Source organism: Entelurus aequoreus, linkage group LG14 (assembly GCF_033978785.1).
Source record: "Entelurus aequoreus isolate RoL-2023_Sb linkage group LG14, RoL_Eaeq_v1.1, whole genome shotgun sequence".
NCBI lineage: Eukaryota > Metazoa > Chordata > Actinopteri > Syngnathiformes > Syngnathidae > Entelurus > Entelurus aequoreus.
In genome coordinates, this window is record NC_084744.1 from 39,600,458 (window position 1) to 39,617,165 (window position 16,708).

Consider the following 16,708-nt stretch of genomic DNA (forward strand, 5'->3'; position numbering starts at 1 on the left):
TTTTTTAAACATTATTTGAGCCCTTTAAACATGAAATAAGACCCACAGAGTCACCTTTACACTCGTATACCCCAATATAGTAGCCTTGAATGTGATGTACTGTACTCACCGGTAGGTTGAAGGTTCCCTCAAAGCATCATTGCTATAGCCAACTTCTGGCCCCTACAACATGGCCACAATGTGGAACTACTTAATAGCAGCCTGGATAATCCCTCTAATTTAAAATTGGGCTTCCATGTGCTGACTGAAAAAACTTGGTAAACTTGACAGTTGTAGCTAAGGTAACCACGACCATTAGCTGTGTTGTTAGCATTGCATGTCGTGCGTTGTCATTCCACCTGTCTCACAAGACTCACCAATGTCATATGGGGTTGCAGTATATATGTTAAAGACAAAGTGCATCCTTCAATCAACAGAGTTAATCTCTACTTAGCTTTCGCTGATGATAGCTGATAGCAGTCATTAAGTGGCGTGCCGTGTCCTGCTATGTCCTGCTGTTGCTCGCCTCAAAGGCTCACCGATGTGATCTGTTATTGATGACGCAGGAGTTGAAGATAAAAAAAGTGCGTAAAGTTGTACTACCAAAAGTTGGCCAACTTGCGGTGAAGATTAGTCGCCGTGTTGTTGTTACTGTCACCCTTAACCCGAAAACAAAATTCCTGCTTGGTGAATAGCTTTATCGATCGCAACATCATGATAATAGAAAATAAGACAAATACTACACACCTTCTCCTCATTCAATGCGTTTTGTTTATTTTCATGACTATTTACGTTGTAGATTGTCACATCAAAACTATGAATGAACACATGTGAAGTTATGTACTTAACGAAAAAAGGTGAAATAACTGAAAACATATTTTATATTCTAGTTTCTTCAAAATAGCCACCCTTTGCTCTGTTTACTGCTTTGCACACTCTTGGCATTCTTTCTTCAAGCTTCAAGCACACCTGTGAAGGGAAAACCATCTCAGGTGACTACCTCTTGAAGCTCATCGAGTGAATGCCAAGAGTGTGCAAAGCAGTAAACAGAGCAAAGGGTGGCTATTTTGAAGAAACTAGAATGTAAAACATGTTTTCAGTTATTTCACCTTTTTTTGTTAAGTACATAACTCCACATGTGTTCATTCATAGTTTTGATGTGACAATCTACAATGTAAATAGTCATGAAAATTAAGAAAACGCATTGAATGAGAAGTTTGATTGATTGATTGAGACTTTTATTAGTAGGTTGCACAGTGAAGTACATATTCCGTACAATTGACCACTAAATGGTAACACCCGAATAAGTTTTTCAACTTGTTTAAGTCGGGGTCCACTTAAATTGATTCATGATACAGATATATACTATCATCATAGTACAGTCATCACACAAGATAATCAGGTGTGTCCTAACGTTTGGCCTGTACTGTACACAAGACTCAATTTAGGCCAAAAATATGCTTAAAAAATCAGCCACGTAGTAAAGTATTTGAAGCACGACGTGATGGTATTTGTGCAGTTACAGGTTTTCTTCTCACATATGGCCCTATAAACTGTTGCTTTCGGATACTATTTTGGTCGTAGTTAAACCACCAAGGTTGCATCTATTTAAACTACATCTTGCTTATCAGATAATTTAGTAAAATAACATTTTCCTCCTCCCCTTCAGACCAGTTGTTCCACGTGTTGGCCATGCACATGCGTCTGTACAGCATTGACTCAGCCTACAACCCATGGACCAAGCTGACTCAACTTACACAAAACAAAGAGGCAGAGTGAGTGGCATTCTTCTTTTTTTTTAAAGCCCCCACCAACATCACAACCTCCTCTCCCCACCATCCTGTTGTTCCCTCACATCATCAACGAGCAATCAGAGGACCTTTCTTAAAACACCAACCCTCCTGCCACCATGGCAAATGTTTCCGCCACACTAAGAAGAGCTAAATTCAGAAAAGGAACCATGCGCTGTTTCCATAGCTACCGGTAATTGCTACATCTGGCAAATTACCGGGCACTCCACAGAGAGCAAAATGACTGTCTAATTCACTGTACCGTGAACAACTGTGCTGAACATCCACCACCAGCGCAGCACTTTAGCCCCCAGTTGTCCACCTCGCTCTAGAATGCACCGAACATTGCTTTGCTCTCTTTTCTGTTTTCAGTCACCGAGTGCTTCTGTGCATGATCATGGTCTAAAGACATGTTGCTGCTCTAAACAATAAAGAGCTCCTCCTTCCTGATGCTTTTACGCTTGTTACGCTAAAAGTGCTCACAGGCATTCAGTATTCTCACAGGAGCCATTTGGTGTTTAAAAATACTATGTTGAGGTTTCGGGAGCAGTGTCGTTGACACCCTGAGGCAGTCAAGATGAACCAGTCTATCTAAATAGAACACAGAGATATGTTTTACATGCAGTAAATGCATTTCAACTATTTTTATAGCTCAACAGAAGAGGAATATTTTTTTTACTGCCCATGCTGTGCACTGTGGTCTTAGCAGAGTGGAGTGCTCCATCCATAAAGGCTTTCCGTCAGTGCACTGTGGAATTAACCGCTGAGTGCTTTAGTAATGGAGGGTATTATTCCTTAAGTGCAGTCCCTCTCATTCAAAACTTCTGAGGCCTCTGGAGAGAGCACAGTTTAATTGTCAACAGAAGAAGAAGACGTTTTATTTAAAATGGTTCATAACAATGCTATAACTGGGGATACATTAAGTAAACATAATTAATTCATATGTTTTTGTTAGGAAGAAACATTTGCACATAGACCTCAGCTTTATGAAAAAAATCTGACATACATGAAGATGTAGGACTTTGTGTTTATTTTAAAACTCTTTTACTTGTTTTGCAGTGGTTTTGATGAGGAAAGTCCTGAGGTACCCATGTTGTTTAGAGATGTCCCTACCTTGCTGATTATCTTTGTGCTGACCATGCCTCAGCCTTTGCGAAAAGGTACAGTTCCTGCATCATCACTCTGCAATTCACATCTCAGTGATTAGAAAGACATTACATTTCACATACACTATAGCTGTCTAACTGGAGGCCCGGGAATTACACCGTATCGGCCCCGGAGTTTAGTTTAAAAATTGGGAGACAAACATTTTTGCAGCAAATTCCTAAAAAACCTAGGGTGCTCCTGTTTTATAGAGAAGTGGTCCCCAACCTTTTTGTAGTTGCGGACCGGTCAACGCTTGAAAATTTGTCCCACGGACCGGGGGGGTGTATGGTATTGTTATTATTATTATTATTTTTATTTTTTGGCATAAAGAAATACAATCATGTATGCTTACGGACTGTATCCCTGCAGACTGTATTGATCTATATTGATGTATAATGTAGGAACCAGAAATATTAATAACAGAAAGAAACAACCCTTTTGTGCGAATGAGTGTGGGAATGGGGGAGGGAGGTTTTTTTGGGTTGGTGCACTAATTGTAAGTGTATCTTGTGTTTTTTATGTTGATTTAATAAAAAAATAAATGTTTTTTTATTTTTTATTTTTTATTTCTTGTGCAGCCCGGTACCAATCGATCCACGGACCGGTACTGGGCCGCAGCCCGGTGGTTGGGTACCACTCGTAAGAGGAAGTTACTACTGTAAACACTTTGGCAGATCCTTGCATTTACATTTTAACCTGGCTAGCAAACAGAACACCGGGGTCCAACCTTGGGATTTACATAACTGATGCGTTCTTCATGGCACCCCTTTAAGTTCTCTCCTTTTTAAGCAGTTACATTTTTTTTTCATAATATGTTTTATGTAACTAAGGTTTTGCTATATCTTTTTTACTTCAGATGCAGTCAGTAGTCATTTGTTCAACTTCATTAGTTATACTAGTAGTGTACCTCGAGCTTCCATTTTAGTACCTATCTTTTTCATCATTTGGGCTATTCAACTGGTGGCCCGCAAGTTCAGTTCAAAAACTTGTGAAGGACTCTCTTTTTTGCAGCAAATTCTTAAAAACACTAGAGTGCTGTCTTATAGATGGTATTGGACTAACTTGTTTGCAGAAAGTCCTTAAAAACACCAGAACCCTATTTAATATCCTTGCATTTACATTGTAACCTTGCTATCAAACATAAAACACCAAACTTGGGATTCCTCAAGGCACCCCTTTAAATCCCCTCCTATTTAGCAATTACATTTTTTTCGTAATGTATTTTATGTAACTAAGGTATTGCTTCAGCTTGTTTCTTCCAATGCAGTCAGTAGTCATTTCCATCCATCCATCCATTTTCTACCGCTTGTCCCTATCGGGGTCGCGGGGGGTGGTGGAGCCTATCTCAGCTACAATATTTGTTCAACTTAATTACTTGTGCTAGTGGTGTTCCTGGCCTGCAAGTTTAGTTCAGGAACTTGTAAAAGACTCACGTTTTTGCAACAGATTCTTAAAAACACGAGAGTGCTGTCATAGAGATGGTATTTGACTAACTTTTTTGCAGAAAGTCCTTAAAAACACCAGAGCCCTAGTTAATATACCTGCCAGCTGTGTTTTTGTTCTGTCCCAGACTGTAGGATTAACTCTGATGTACTTGTACCAATCATTTCATTGTTGCTTTCTCCCCTACTTGCAATTTCTAACAACTTTAATTTTGAATTTGTTTTCAGACTATACATAAAATAAAAACATAATTTGTCAGAGTAATAGTGAATTCCAACAGTTGTCTATTAGATCCTATATATTTAAACTCTTGCGAGCATCAGCCTGAGGTGTGACGTGACCTTTTTTGTCTATCTTTGCTAGAAGATATACACTCACCCTGAATTACGTTACCTACACCTGTATGTGCACAGTCTATAAGGCAAGTCAGTAAAGTAGCATGTAACTACAATCTGACATTTTAAACAAATGCAAGGTAAACATCGAATCTGGTCCTTCTTTGATCTGTGATAAAGCAATGTGATTAGTGTGCTCCTTTGCAGTATATTGTTTCTGTTCCACCCAGACCAGAAGACAGATACTTGTACAGCCTACACGTCTGGGGCCGTACTTAGAATTACTCCTAAGAAGTCTGCTAAGAGTTGACTTAAGAGTAAATAAATTCTTCGCTGAAAGCTGCACTTAAAAGTTAGTTATCAAGTGTCTTACTCACACTTTCAGCGAAGTGTAGGACTGAATCTTAAGTGTCACACTCAGAGCTGAATTACGACATTACTATGTGCCGTAAACGGAATTTTAGGTGACGTCATTTCTGTGTCCATAGAAATGACCAATCACGGAAGGGAATCCCTTGTCTAAGAATAAAGAAACATCTTGGAAATATTTAAGTGGACAATTGGAGTGTATATTTTGACAATAAACTACAAAATAATACAAAACAAACAAACAATATTGGCAATGAATCAAAAATAAATGTTTCCTTTTTGTTGCACCTTTCCTGCTTCCTGCTCCCAGACCGTAACAAAGAGGCAGGGGAGACACTTCTCCAGGATGTATGCTCGGGGCAACACCCTTCACTTTACCCGGCAGTGGGTCTCCACAGCGGACGACTTTAGAGTGAATGATGAGTCCGGCGATTAGTTGCCAATCTTGCTTTATTGATTTCTTGCACACAGCCAATCCAACACAAAACAAACTAGTCCCGGCTCGCACTCACAATACCGCTCCCTCTCTTCTCTCGCCCACACACTCACTGACGTCACTCACCTCACATGCTGTAACCTAGCGTATGTGTGTGCCACACACATACGCTACTCTCATAACATTTTCTTTCAAATTCATTAATTAGGCAACTAATTTGAAACTGGTGTGGGTGGCTCTATATATACTAGTCCACTGCAGCCACATACAGAAATCAACAAGGAATCGAAAATTATTAAATCTGACAAAAATAATACCTGCTCTGTCTAAACGATACCGTTTGATCAGCTGCTCGTCATCAAACAAAGATGAACGTTCGCGCACATCTCTCGCCTCAGTGCCATCCCCTGCTGGCAACTCCTAATCACTTAAGACACCTCTGAAGGTCTCTTAAATATCGTGGAGAGTAGGAGTGATTCTTAGACTTAAGAACGTTGATAAAAAGCTTTTATTCTTAAGTTTGAGAGTAGGACTAAATTTCGCAAATTTTCAGGACTTACCGGTAAGTGTAAAATGGCACTCTAAGAAGCTTGATAAGTACGGCCCCTGTTCTCTTACTCCTTGGTGTGTCCTTCTTGAGCTTGTCGCAGTATCTCCTTCATAGACCACCTAAAGAGCTCGCTGACAGGCTGCAGTCATGTTTAATGACTCATTTCATTACCGCCTCAGTTTGATTGACCGTTTTCAAGGACGAGCAGAAATTCTAGATGAATGAAAGTTTTATTTTTTCTTTCTTCGTTTTAAAAAGCAGATGGGTATGCCATATGCCATCCTCATAATCAAATAACTAATGATCCATAATGACTGAACAGACACAACTCATTTTATTGTGACTTTTGTTTTACTTTTATATAGATTAAACCACAATGGCCTTAGTTAAAAGAAAAAAAAATACATGGATGCACGCCACCTTTGTAGAATCCTAAAGTGCTATTTCACATTCATCTTGACTGGTATGTGACTGTTTGGTCGTGTCTTTCACCTGTAGAGCACTTTACCTGTCTGGTGAAGATGCTGTACAACCTGCAGTTCATCCAGGCTCTGGCTGCCCTCTCAACTAAGATGAGCCCAGACGAAAGGCAGGCCTGGAACACATCTGGGGCAATCAAAAAGGTAAAAGGGTGTTTTCTACAAATCAAGATTTGAACACAATCTAAGATTTTGTCCATAAATGGGCTAGTGTCCTGCTCTTCATGCAGACTTAGTCCTGCCTCCCTGTATCCATCTTACAATCTCTATTAATCATTTATTTATGACCTGGTATTGAGACGAATGAAGCCATTTACCATTTTTATTTATGTTCTCTCCACAAGGGACAGTATCGATCTTTATTATCTGGAAAAATGTGACTGCTGTAGTGTTGCATTAATTGGCTATTTGTCTTCACCCAATTAAATCTGAATTAGTGAGCGGCTTGCTGAATGTCAAACGACAAATAGGTGAACCCCTCCCGTAAAGTAGGTTGCTTCCATCTATAATAAGCATGTGAAATCAACCCAGTCAACAATCATAAATGATGATGCAGACATTAACACACATCTTTTATGACTTTTATTGATCATGATGCAGTTTTAAGAAGGATGAAACTCTTGGTGTTCTCTACATTTTTGACAAAGGAGAGCAGATGCGATAAGACTGCTGTTTTATATTCTTTTATTTTCAGTGTGATGAATGCTTGCAGATCTTCCTTTGTACAACCCAACCGCCCAGCAAGCTGATTTCATATGGGAAGACACGTTTAGCACGGTTGTGTAGAATTATTAATATATTCCCTTTTTGCAGCAGATTATCGTTCATATTTTACCTACTTACTGACTAAAGTACTATCTATCTATCTATCTATCTATCTATCTATCTATCTATCTATCTATCTATCTATCTATCTATCTATCTATCTATCTATCTATCTATCTATCTATCTATCTATCTATCTATCTATCTATCTATCTATCTATCTATCCACATACACTTCCTGGACACTTCATTGGGTACACCTACAAATGATAAAGCCCAGTCTTCTTAATTGATAACTAAACAATGTAGTTTAATTGTAGTGAGGTTCATTATAGTGAAAGATGCAGTGCAGTTTTACACCACTGTAAATTAACATAAATGCAATTGGATTTTGTTAGATTGAGCAAGTATAGTTCAAAAGTGCTTGTTCTAGTGGGTGTAAGAATGCTAGGACCACTTGAGTAGTATTTTGTTGGGGATTGCGCCTCATTAGGTCTGAAAACCTTTAAGGCTATCATGCATGCGCTGTCAAGGTCTCTGAGAACATGATGACCTTTCTATTGGAAATGTAATAAATCCAAGAGACAGTGCCCGATAACATCTACTACATTATTATTAGGCTGACATTACTTTTAACTTAGACTTTTTCTTGAGAAGATATTTTCCCCGCTTTCCCTTTCATTTAATCCGTCATTTGGGAAAGTGATCTCCTTCTAAAATTGGGATGGCTCCTATTTAGTTGATTAGATTAGGAATATCGATTTATTTATTTCACGCAATAAAGACTGCCCAGTGTGTTGATAAGCTCACAGTCAATGTCAGAGTAATTGAAACACTCTTGTGATTCGAAAGCATTGAATAGTCTGTATCACAACAAACAATACCCAGTTTGGTAAATAAGGCTTTTCAAAATGCACCCCGACAATATACTTTTGCTGTTTTATGTTCAAGAATCTTTCATAGTTGATTAACAAGTTAGACATAACAATTATGGTTTGTATATACGCTGTCATTTATTTTGTCAAGCATGCTTTTTTTTTTTAAGAAGTCAGACGTCCTTGTTGGAAGGCTATTGTGGATGCAAAAATTTGACATTTTTATGACATTTTAGTTCCTGTAAAACTAATTTCCATTGGTGTTTGGATTTTTAGGCTGCTGCAAATGCAGGCATGTCTTCTGAAGCGCTGCTGAGTCACATTATCAGTGAGTTTTCCAACAGCAACAACGTCTATGCAGTGGACACGGAAAACACAATGGTGAGAGATTCCACTCTAATTGCTATTACCTACATTTGTTTGGCTCCTCTTTATTTTCCCCAAACAATAAATCATCACTTCTGTAGCGAGACAGTGATTGACTAAGATCTCTACAAGATATATTTATCATGCTATTATCACTAAGCTGTCGGTTAGTTATTGATCGAGTGTCACTGTTCTTCATCCTTCCAGCTGAGCTCCAGTGTGTGGTCTCCACAGTCCATCGAGTTTAACCTCCAGCAGTACTGCCTTCCCTTCCTCCGGCTCTCTTGCCTTCTGCAGCATCATCTCTATGGAGACAACCTCACCGGCTGCTTGGTGCGTTTGGTCGTCTATGCCACCCAGTGTATACTTTACTAGTTGATCTGCCCAGATCAGCCAAGTTTCATCCTAATTCAACATTAGTTTGAAGCGTGGACAACCAGAACTGGGGTCAGAATCTGTTTTTTAACCTGTGAGGACTGTTGCAGCAGGGCTCGAATTTAACTGCCGCAACCGCCCTCATCATTTGCCGTCATGCCCTAAAAAATTGACCAACACCGGCGGCACGAACATGCCGTGACCGCCCTTGACTTTTTACTTATTGGACGAGGGATGTAACAGTAAACAGTATAATGATAATTTGAGATAAAATTCCAGACGGTTGGTAATACCGTCTATTTTTTTAATTACCGAAAAACCGTCATTTATTAATGCCTTTTTGGCAACACGAAATCAGGTGTATGCGCACCAGCGTCGTTTGGCTTTGTAACCATGGCGGACCAACGACACAGACTTTGCTGCGGAGTTTTCCCCTCGGAGTAAACGGAGCCAAGCGCCCATCACTGCTTTGCCTAACAATCAGTAATCATGATTTCTTATTTATAACAATAATCTTAATTATTACTTTGGCCATAATTGGCAGCCCTAGATCACATACATGAACACTATTTGTATCTATATGGACAAAAAGTGCAGTTACGTCTTATGTAGGGCTGCAACTAACAACTAATTTGATAATCGATTAATTTGTCGATTATTACTTTGATTAATCGATTAATAATCGGATAAAAGAGACAAACTAGATTTCTATCCTTTCCAGTATTTTATTGAAAAAAACAGCATACTGGCCTCATACTTATTTTGATTATTGTTTCTCAGCTGTTTGTAAATGTTGCTGTTTATAAATAAAGGTTTATATAAAAATAAATAAATAAATAAAAAAGTAGACTCTGTGCATGCGCATACATAGATCCAACGAATCGATGACTAAATTAATCGCCAACTATTTTTATAATCGATTTTAATCGATTTAATCGATTAGTTGTTGCAGCCCTAGTCTTATGGTCATCGGGTGCCATCTTTCAACACTCGAGAGAAAATAATGATTGCCTTGGTGTCCTAAAATATGAGCCCTCCTTTAACCTTCCTCTTGTGTTAGCTTTCTGTTACCATCTCTTATGTTAACGGGTCGGTTTTGACCCATGTCTTAAATCAGCTGTAATATACACTAAAAACAATTATCTATCATCCAATTTGTTTCTTATCTCTTGGTTACCTTGTTAGGCTTTCTTATCCATGAAAATATTGGTTTTAATATTTTTGTTGTGGGCCATTGGGCCTTTTTTTTGTCAGTATACCCTTCGATTTCAATTTTAAAAATGGTAAAATAAACCTCAAGAGAATCGTATAAATAAATAAAAGGTTGTTGTGTTACCTGACTATTACTGAGGGGTATTAGAACACATCTCTTAAGGCAATATTTGCCTTGACCTTAAAAAGTTAAAATTTGAGGACTGTTACAGGATTGTTTGTTTTTCGACATGTGACTTCTTCCCGGAAGTGAAAACCAGTGGTGGTCAACCAAGCCAACATGGCTGTTGTGCAGCAAGCAGCGCTCAAACTCTATTGAGTACACAAGAGGCCTAGATCTTCCCACAAAAAGCAGAAACGAGCTAAAAAAAATCTAACTATGCAGTATAATCCATCCCAATACTTTATCAAAAGAAGATTTGTTGAGTGATATCAAAGATTATCCTTCGGTCGCATTACCAGATATGTCGAGCTATGTCATTCTACACGAAAAAACAGAGGAAAACTTGGAAAAGCATGAAGGTCTATAACTTCCATGCGGAAGGAAATTGGTATCATATCGCGAATAAATATGCATCGTTTTTGCTTGAGTAAGGTTGCATTTCATTATTTAACTTCGCGTTTACAGTCATGCTTGTTGCCTTAATGTTGTTCCACGCGTCGTTTACGAGTACGCGTGTTTGCCCCCGTCTTTATCAAAATATAACTATAGATCTGATCGATGTGTGTGTGCTGAAAGCTTCATTTATGATTGTTGCCTTTGGTAAAAACTTAACTCTTAAAAGTTTTGCTCACATTTGCTTTCTTTTATTTAGACTCGCCCATATTGGTGCTCTACGAAACACTTGTAGCAAAAATGTGTTTTCAAAAATACAAATAATATCAAGATAATACTTCAATGGGAAATACTAATTTAGAAGTTCAAAGTATATAAAAAAAACCTTTAACAGAATTACTGCAAAACTGAGCATGTTTTGACTTTGCTCCCTTGGACTGGGGTGTGAAACTTTTCTCTTATTGTTTCCTAAAATCTTGCACACTTCTGCCCTTATTTATCACTTCTCAATGAACTCTGAAAAAATGTTTATCCTTTTCACGATTTGAACAGTTCGTACAGCCTAAAACAATGCAAGCATAGGGCATTTTCTTTGAGCACGGCTAAATGGAGAACAGATGCCGGCTTGACTACCACGCATTATTAATGAGCCAGAAGTGATGTGATGTAAATCCAAGTAATAGAATAGAATAGTGCGTGCTTCATCTAGTGGTACGCCATAGAAACACTCAATTAACCCTTAGATGCACACAACCCGTGGGGTCATTTTATTATTCTTAAAAATCTTTAAAATGAAAAGTTGTAATATATATTCCAGGTAGTCCTCAAAAAACATGTTTTTGACATGAGGCCATTTGCATTTGTATTTTTTATTATTTATTTTATTCTTTAATTCAAAGCAACTCTGACTGTCCTACTTACTCATCTGATGTCATCTCTCACATTTGACCCTCAATACTGTCCCACTGATGTCAGTAGTTTCACCACCCAGGAGGTCATTTTTACACAGCAAAATATATGCAAGTATTTTCTCCATTTATGAACTTTCTTTTTGCCAGATTATAATGTGTGATCAAATTAGTGATCAAATGTGTGCCTACTTTATTTTAGCTAACAGTATTGTATTTAGGTAGGTTACACAGCACGCACGCACACAACTTTGTACCTGACCTATGATTTATAATTTTCTGTGCAGATGTAGAGGACCCAGGCTAGTGTCCCCACACTGAACAAGGCCAGTCAGACAAATAGGAGTCCTCTGATGAGTTCTCTGAAGAGGAAATGGATATTGTGTCCAACAGAATGAGCTGCAAGGGCTCTTACTGGGCAGAGCTACCTTTTAAGCCAGGCTAAAACAATATTCTAAGTCGTCGGCCAGGGTTTGCACCTGGGTTGAGTACTGTCTCCCCAATAGATGCATAAAAGCTGTTTGTCTGTTCATGTCTGATAATATAATAGAAGTAGTGCTGACCTGCACAAACAGTGGTGAGACTGCAGATGTAAGTGGGACAATATTGACAATCAAAGTTGCATGAGATGTAAAAGATGACATCAGATGTAAGTGGGACAGTCAGAGTTGCTTTGATTTAAAGGTTAATTTAGGATTCCATAGAAACTGTTTCAGGTCATTTTGACCCCCCACTTGTGGAAGAGTGGGTGGTCAAAAAAATGGTCTTACAGGATTAACACTTACATTCTCTTTTAGTGGTAGCTGTGTTGTTGATCACCCGTTTTGCCAGTGAGTCAAAGTCTAGTATCAGTTTTGTTGTGGCAATACTAAAAAACAGATATTTGCTCAATTCTGTTCTAATATTTGGCGGACCAGATTAAAAAGACCAATGGGCCATAGTTTGCCCATCCCTGTTCTAAAGCCTTTACCTGTTTGCAATGGTACAGCTGAGATACAGTATGTCTGCAGGCTCTCAATGGACGAGCAGTAGAAGGTAAGCAGCAGGTTGGAGCCCATGTTGTGCTTCCTGAGGACTCACCGTTTACGTAGAGACGGGGTGGGTCAGTCCACAGGGAGTTTTATGGTTTTCCATGTATTAAGAGTTAGGTTGTTGTCGGAACACCAGGCTGCCAACATCAGAACTTCCTGTCTGTAAACGACCTCGCCTCTAAACGCCCCGTTCAGAGCAGCAGGTTGTGGATAGCTATCTTGTCTAGTGCAAATGCTGCTCACTTAAATGTGGCCTGCTACAAAATCAGACGTGATGTGTGAGCCCTTTAAGTCAATGGTCCCCAACCTTTTTGTAGCTGCGGACCGGTCAACGCTTGAAAATTTGTCCCACGGACTGGGGGGAGGAAAGGGGGTGGTTTTTTTAAATTATTTTTTTTAAATAAAGAAATACAATCATGTGTGCTTACGGACTGTATCCCTGCAGACTGTATTGATCTATATTGATATATTATGTATATATTGTGTTTTTTATGTTGATTTAATAAATAAAAAATAAAAAATTTTTTAATTTTTTTTAATTTCTTGTGGTGGTTGGGGACCACTGCTTTAAGTGACTATTGAGGGTGCGGCACAGAGAGCAGTATGGGGTATGTTCTGCTCGCGGCAAACCACAGCATTCTTATAATGTTGTACTGGTGTGACAAAACCCAATATATTGCTGAAAAACCCAGGCAGCTCACATGTAGTTGATTGTGTCATTTCAGACTTCTTGGTTTAGCAGGCACTGCGTATACAAGCAAAAAGCATTTTTCCATATTAAGTATGTGCCCTTCAATAATTAGTATATCCTGTGTTTGTCCCCAGGTGGAAGAAGAGTTCTCGTCCTTGGCCGTGTGCTTGGGGCTGGTACACTACGCCTCTGCGGCATCAAACCCTGTGAACAGTGCCTCTTGTCTGGAGTGGGTGGTCAGCGCCTTTGAATTGGTCACACAGTGGTGTGCTGAGGTCAAAGGGCTCTCTCCGGTGCAGGCGGAGCTATCGCTGGTATGTGTGGGACTGTGTAGCATACAAGTGAAGTCCAAAGAGCACACAATTTGATTTTAGATGTTTTTTTGTTATTACTCGTATTTTTGATATATTTATTTTACTCGTGCCTTAAACTTGTATCATCTCTACTGTGGTAATCCTAGACCCACCCATCCATCCATTTTCTACCGCTTGTCCCTTTTGGGGTCGCGGGGGGTACTGGAGCCTAGTCTAGTAATCCTAGATGTTGTATATTATTAATCCTCTACATATTGTGTACTCAATCATATTAGGCAGTGTTATTGGGTAACTGCAGGTGCTTGACATTTGTAATCAAATACACTTGAGTTGTAATGTTGCACTTGCTTCCTCATCAAATAGCTGTCAAAATTCCAACTGCGGATTATGTATACCGTGTATTCCAGACTATACATCGATAATTTTTTTCCCTACGGTTAGAACTCTGCGGCTTATAAAACGATGCTGCTAATTTTGGGATTTTTCTTCGCAAACGGCCATAATGTTTTGTATCCAACAAATATTTTTCATAAAAATCAGACAGAGACAATGAAAAGATGTGTTATTGTTTGTGCTACAACGCCATCTTTTGAAAGAGTTGCAAGTGCTGCGGGTTAAACGTCTACAGTGTTTCCTTCTGTTTAGTGCCTTGAACTGCATGTACAAGTGCTGTTTTGTCTACTAGTCCTCCATAGCATTTCTACTTGTATTGTTTCTTCATTCATCACTCCAAGCAACATTTCTAAGTTTTACAATATAACTAAAACACATCATACTTACTCAACCGTCACATGTTTGCTAATCATGTTTTCATGCCTATTTGTATGTTATTGTAAAGTAATTAAGCTAGCGTTGTTAGCATTAGCTAATATCCTAATGCGTATAAAAGTGTCTGTGTTAGTGTTATTAACTTACAATGGGATTTTTTTTGTATTGTTTCATTTTCACAAAATTCTCAGTAAATTCACTAAAATATCACCGTGGAGTTATTCAGTCTGTCCATGACGGTGACTTCTGTTTTGTTTGATCAGCCGTTTTACTGCCGTGTTACAGGCACCGGTTGAAAACAATTAATGTAAAATTTACAAAATCTTTCTTTGTAAATAACTTAACTTCACAAAGTATATATCTGTGGTTTATAGTCTGGTATGGCTAATTAATGGAAACATTTTTTTTTCTTCTAAAATGCATTGGATGCGTTGCAGCTTATATACCCGGTGCGCTCTATAGTCTGGAAAATACAGTATTGTTGTAAAAAGTCAAACATTTTTCCATCTTGATTTTGATCCTGCTTAAATGATATTGGTTCTGGGTATAAATTGCATTTATGGCACAAAAAGCCAGCTAAATGTTTCTCTCTTTTCACGTTTGTCTCGTGTAAAGACTTTGCTGGTTCAGGATCCGCAGTGGGCAGTGCCCCACCTCCTCCAGCTGCCTGACAACTACAACATCATCTTCCAGTACTACCACAGGAAGGCTTGCACTGCCTGCAAGAAGGTGCCAAAGGACCCCGCGCTCTGCCTTGTCTGTGGGACCTTTGTCTGTCTCAAGGGGGCTTGCTGCAAGCAGCAGGGTATCTGTGAATGTGTTTTGGTAAGTAATTCGAGCATTACTTTCTAGAAATGCCTTCACAAGTGACAACCTGAGTTTTTCTTGGCCCTTTGTAGCACTCCCAACACTGTGGCGCAGCTACGGGCATCTTTCTACTGATTAACGCCTCAGTCATCATCATCATCCGCGGCCATCGTTTCTGTCTCTGGGGTTCTGTTTACCTTGATGCCCACGGAGAGGAAGACCGGGATTTACGGTACCACACACAAACACGCTTTCCAATTGGTATAACATTTGATTACTGTGCTTATTACATATTACTAAAGATTGCATATAAACTCACCCACCACAATATTGTGTTGTAACACGGTATTCGCAGGGCATTAAAAATAATTAAGAATCGTTTAACAGATTTTGCGAAAATTAAGGCCTTAAATGACATTAAAAAGCATTAAATTCAATGTTTAGAGGCATTTAAAAAATGTATACAATTGTAGGACTAGGCCGATAGTAGTAAGTCATCAGTAACTTTGCATTGCAAAGTCTGTTTGTTTCTTTTCTTTGCCTGTGGCTTTCAAACTGGATGCAAGATGTCTTGTGAAGTCCGAAAGCGTAGAAAGCGCTGCCTCAATACGGCAAAATGAAACGGCTCTGGGGGCCCAAACTTTGCCATTCTTTGGTCAGTGTAGATGTGCAGTCCTTAACTCTGTCACCATGTCATGCTGAGCTTGTTTCATACACGACTCCTTTATTTCAGTTGTCTCAAGTTCAACACACATGAGCTAACTTGGCTAACATTGTGACGCAAGCACCTCACATGACCTACGGTGGCTTAGGTTAGACAAACAAGACAATTGTCACAATACCACAACTCTTATTTTCTGACATTCCCACAGTAAATGAATAAGAGTTCCTTCAGCTGCCTGACACTTTATACATAACTTGCGATCTACTGTACCCTTTTTAAAGAACTAAGAGGGTGTCAAATACAATCTATTCAGTATGTTACATTGACTCAGCTTATTTTTAATGCATTTAAAGGGTGCATATATCAGTCAATCAATCAAAGTTTATTTATATAGCCCTTAATCACAAGTGTCTCAAAGGGCTGCCCAAGTCCACAGTCTATGATGTGTCTTTTTATAAATTGTTTAAATCAGTCATCCATTTTTGCATCATTTCAATTCGTAGTATGTTTATTATTCTATTAAGCCTTTTAACAAATGTTTGAATTGTATGCTGATTAAAAAATTCTCCTGTTTGTGGCTATTATAAGGCATATTTTCAGAGAATATGCATTTTTACAGCACGTTTAAAAGAGATAACATTTAAAAAATTACTTTTAGGTAGGGCTGGGTGATATGGCCTTTTATTAATATCTTGTTTAGGCCATGTCACGATACACGATATATATCTGGATATTTTTAGGCCATGTCACGATACACGATATATATCTGGATATTTTGCCTTAGCCTTGAATGAACACTTGATACATATAATCACAGCAGTATAATGATTCTATGTGTCTACATTAAAA

The 16,708-nt window shown here is 38.7% G+C and overlaps 1 protein-coding gene across 2 annotated transcripts in view; it reads left to right on the plus strand.

Moving 5' to 3' along the window:
- ubr3 (ubiquitin protein ligase E3 component n-recognin 3) overlaps positions 1-16,708 on the plus strand; it is a 94,558-nt gene that overhangs the window by 73,251 nt on the left and 4,599 nt on the right. For both annotated transcript variants that reach the window (XM_062069871.1, XM_062069872.1), the window contains 8 exons: positions 1,649-1,754; positions 2,829-2,929; positions 6,547-6,671; positions 8,444-8,548; positions 8,741-8,866; positions 13,441-13,620; positions 15,004-15,213; positions 15,288-15,427. In XM_062069871.1, coding sequence (XP_061925855.1) covers positions 1,649-1,754; positions 2,829-2,929; positions 6,547-6,671; positions 8,444-8,548; positions 8,741-8,866; positions 13,441-13,620; positions 15,004-15,213; positions 15,288-15,427 — 1,093 coding nt within the window. The remainder of the gene's footprint in view (positions 1-1,648; positions 1,755-2,828; positions 2,930-6,546; positions 6,672-8,443; positions 8,549-8,740; positions 8,867-13,440; positions 13,621-15,003; positions 15,214-15,287; positions 15,428-16,708) is intronic.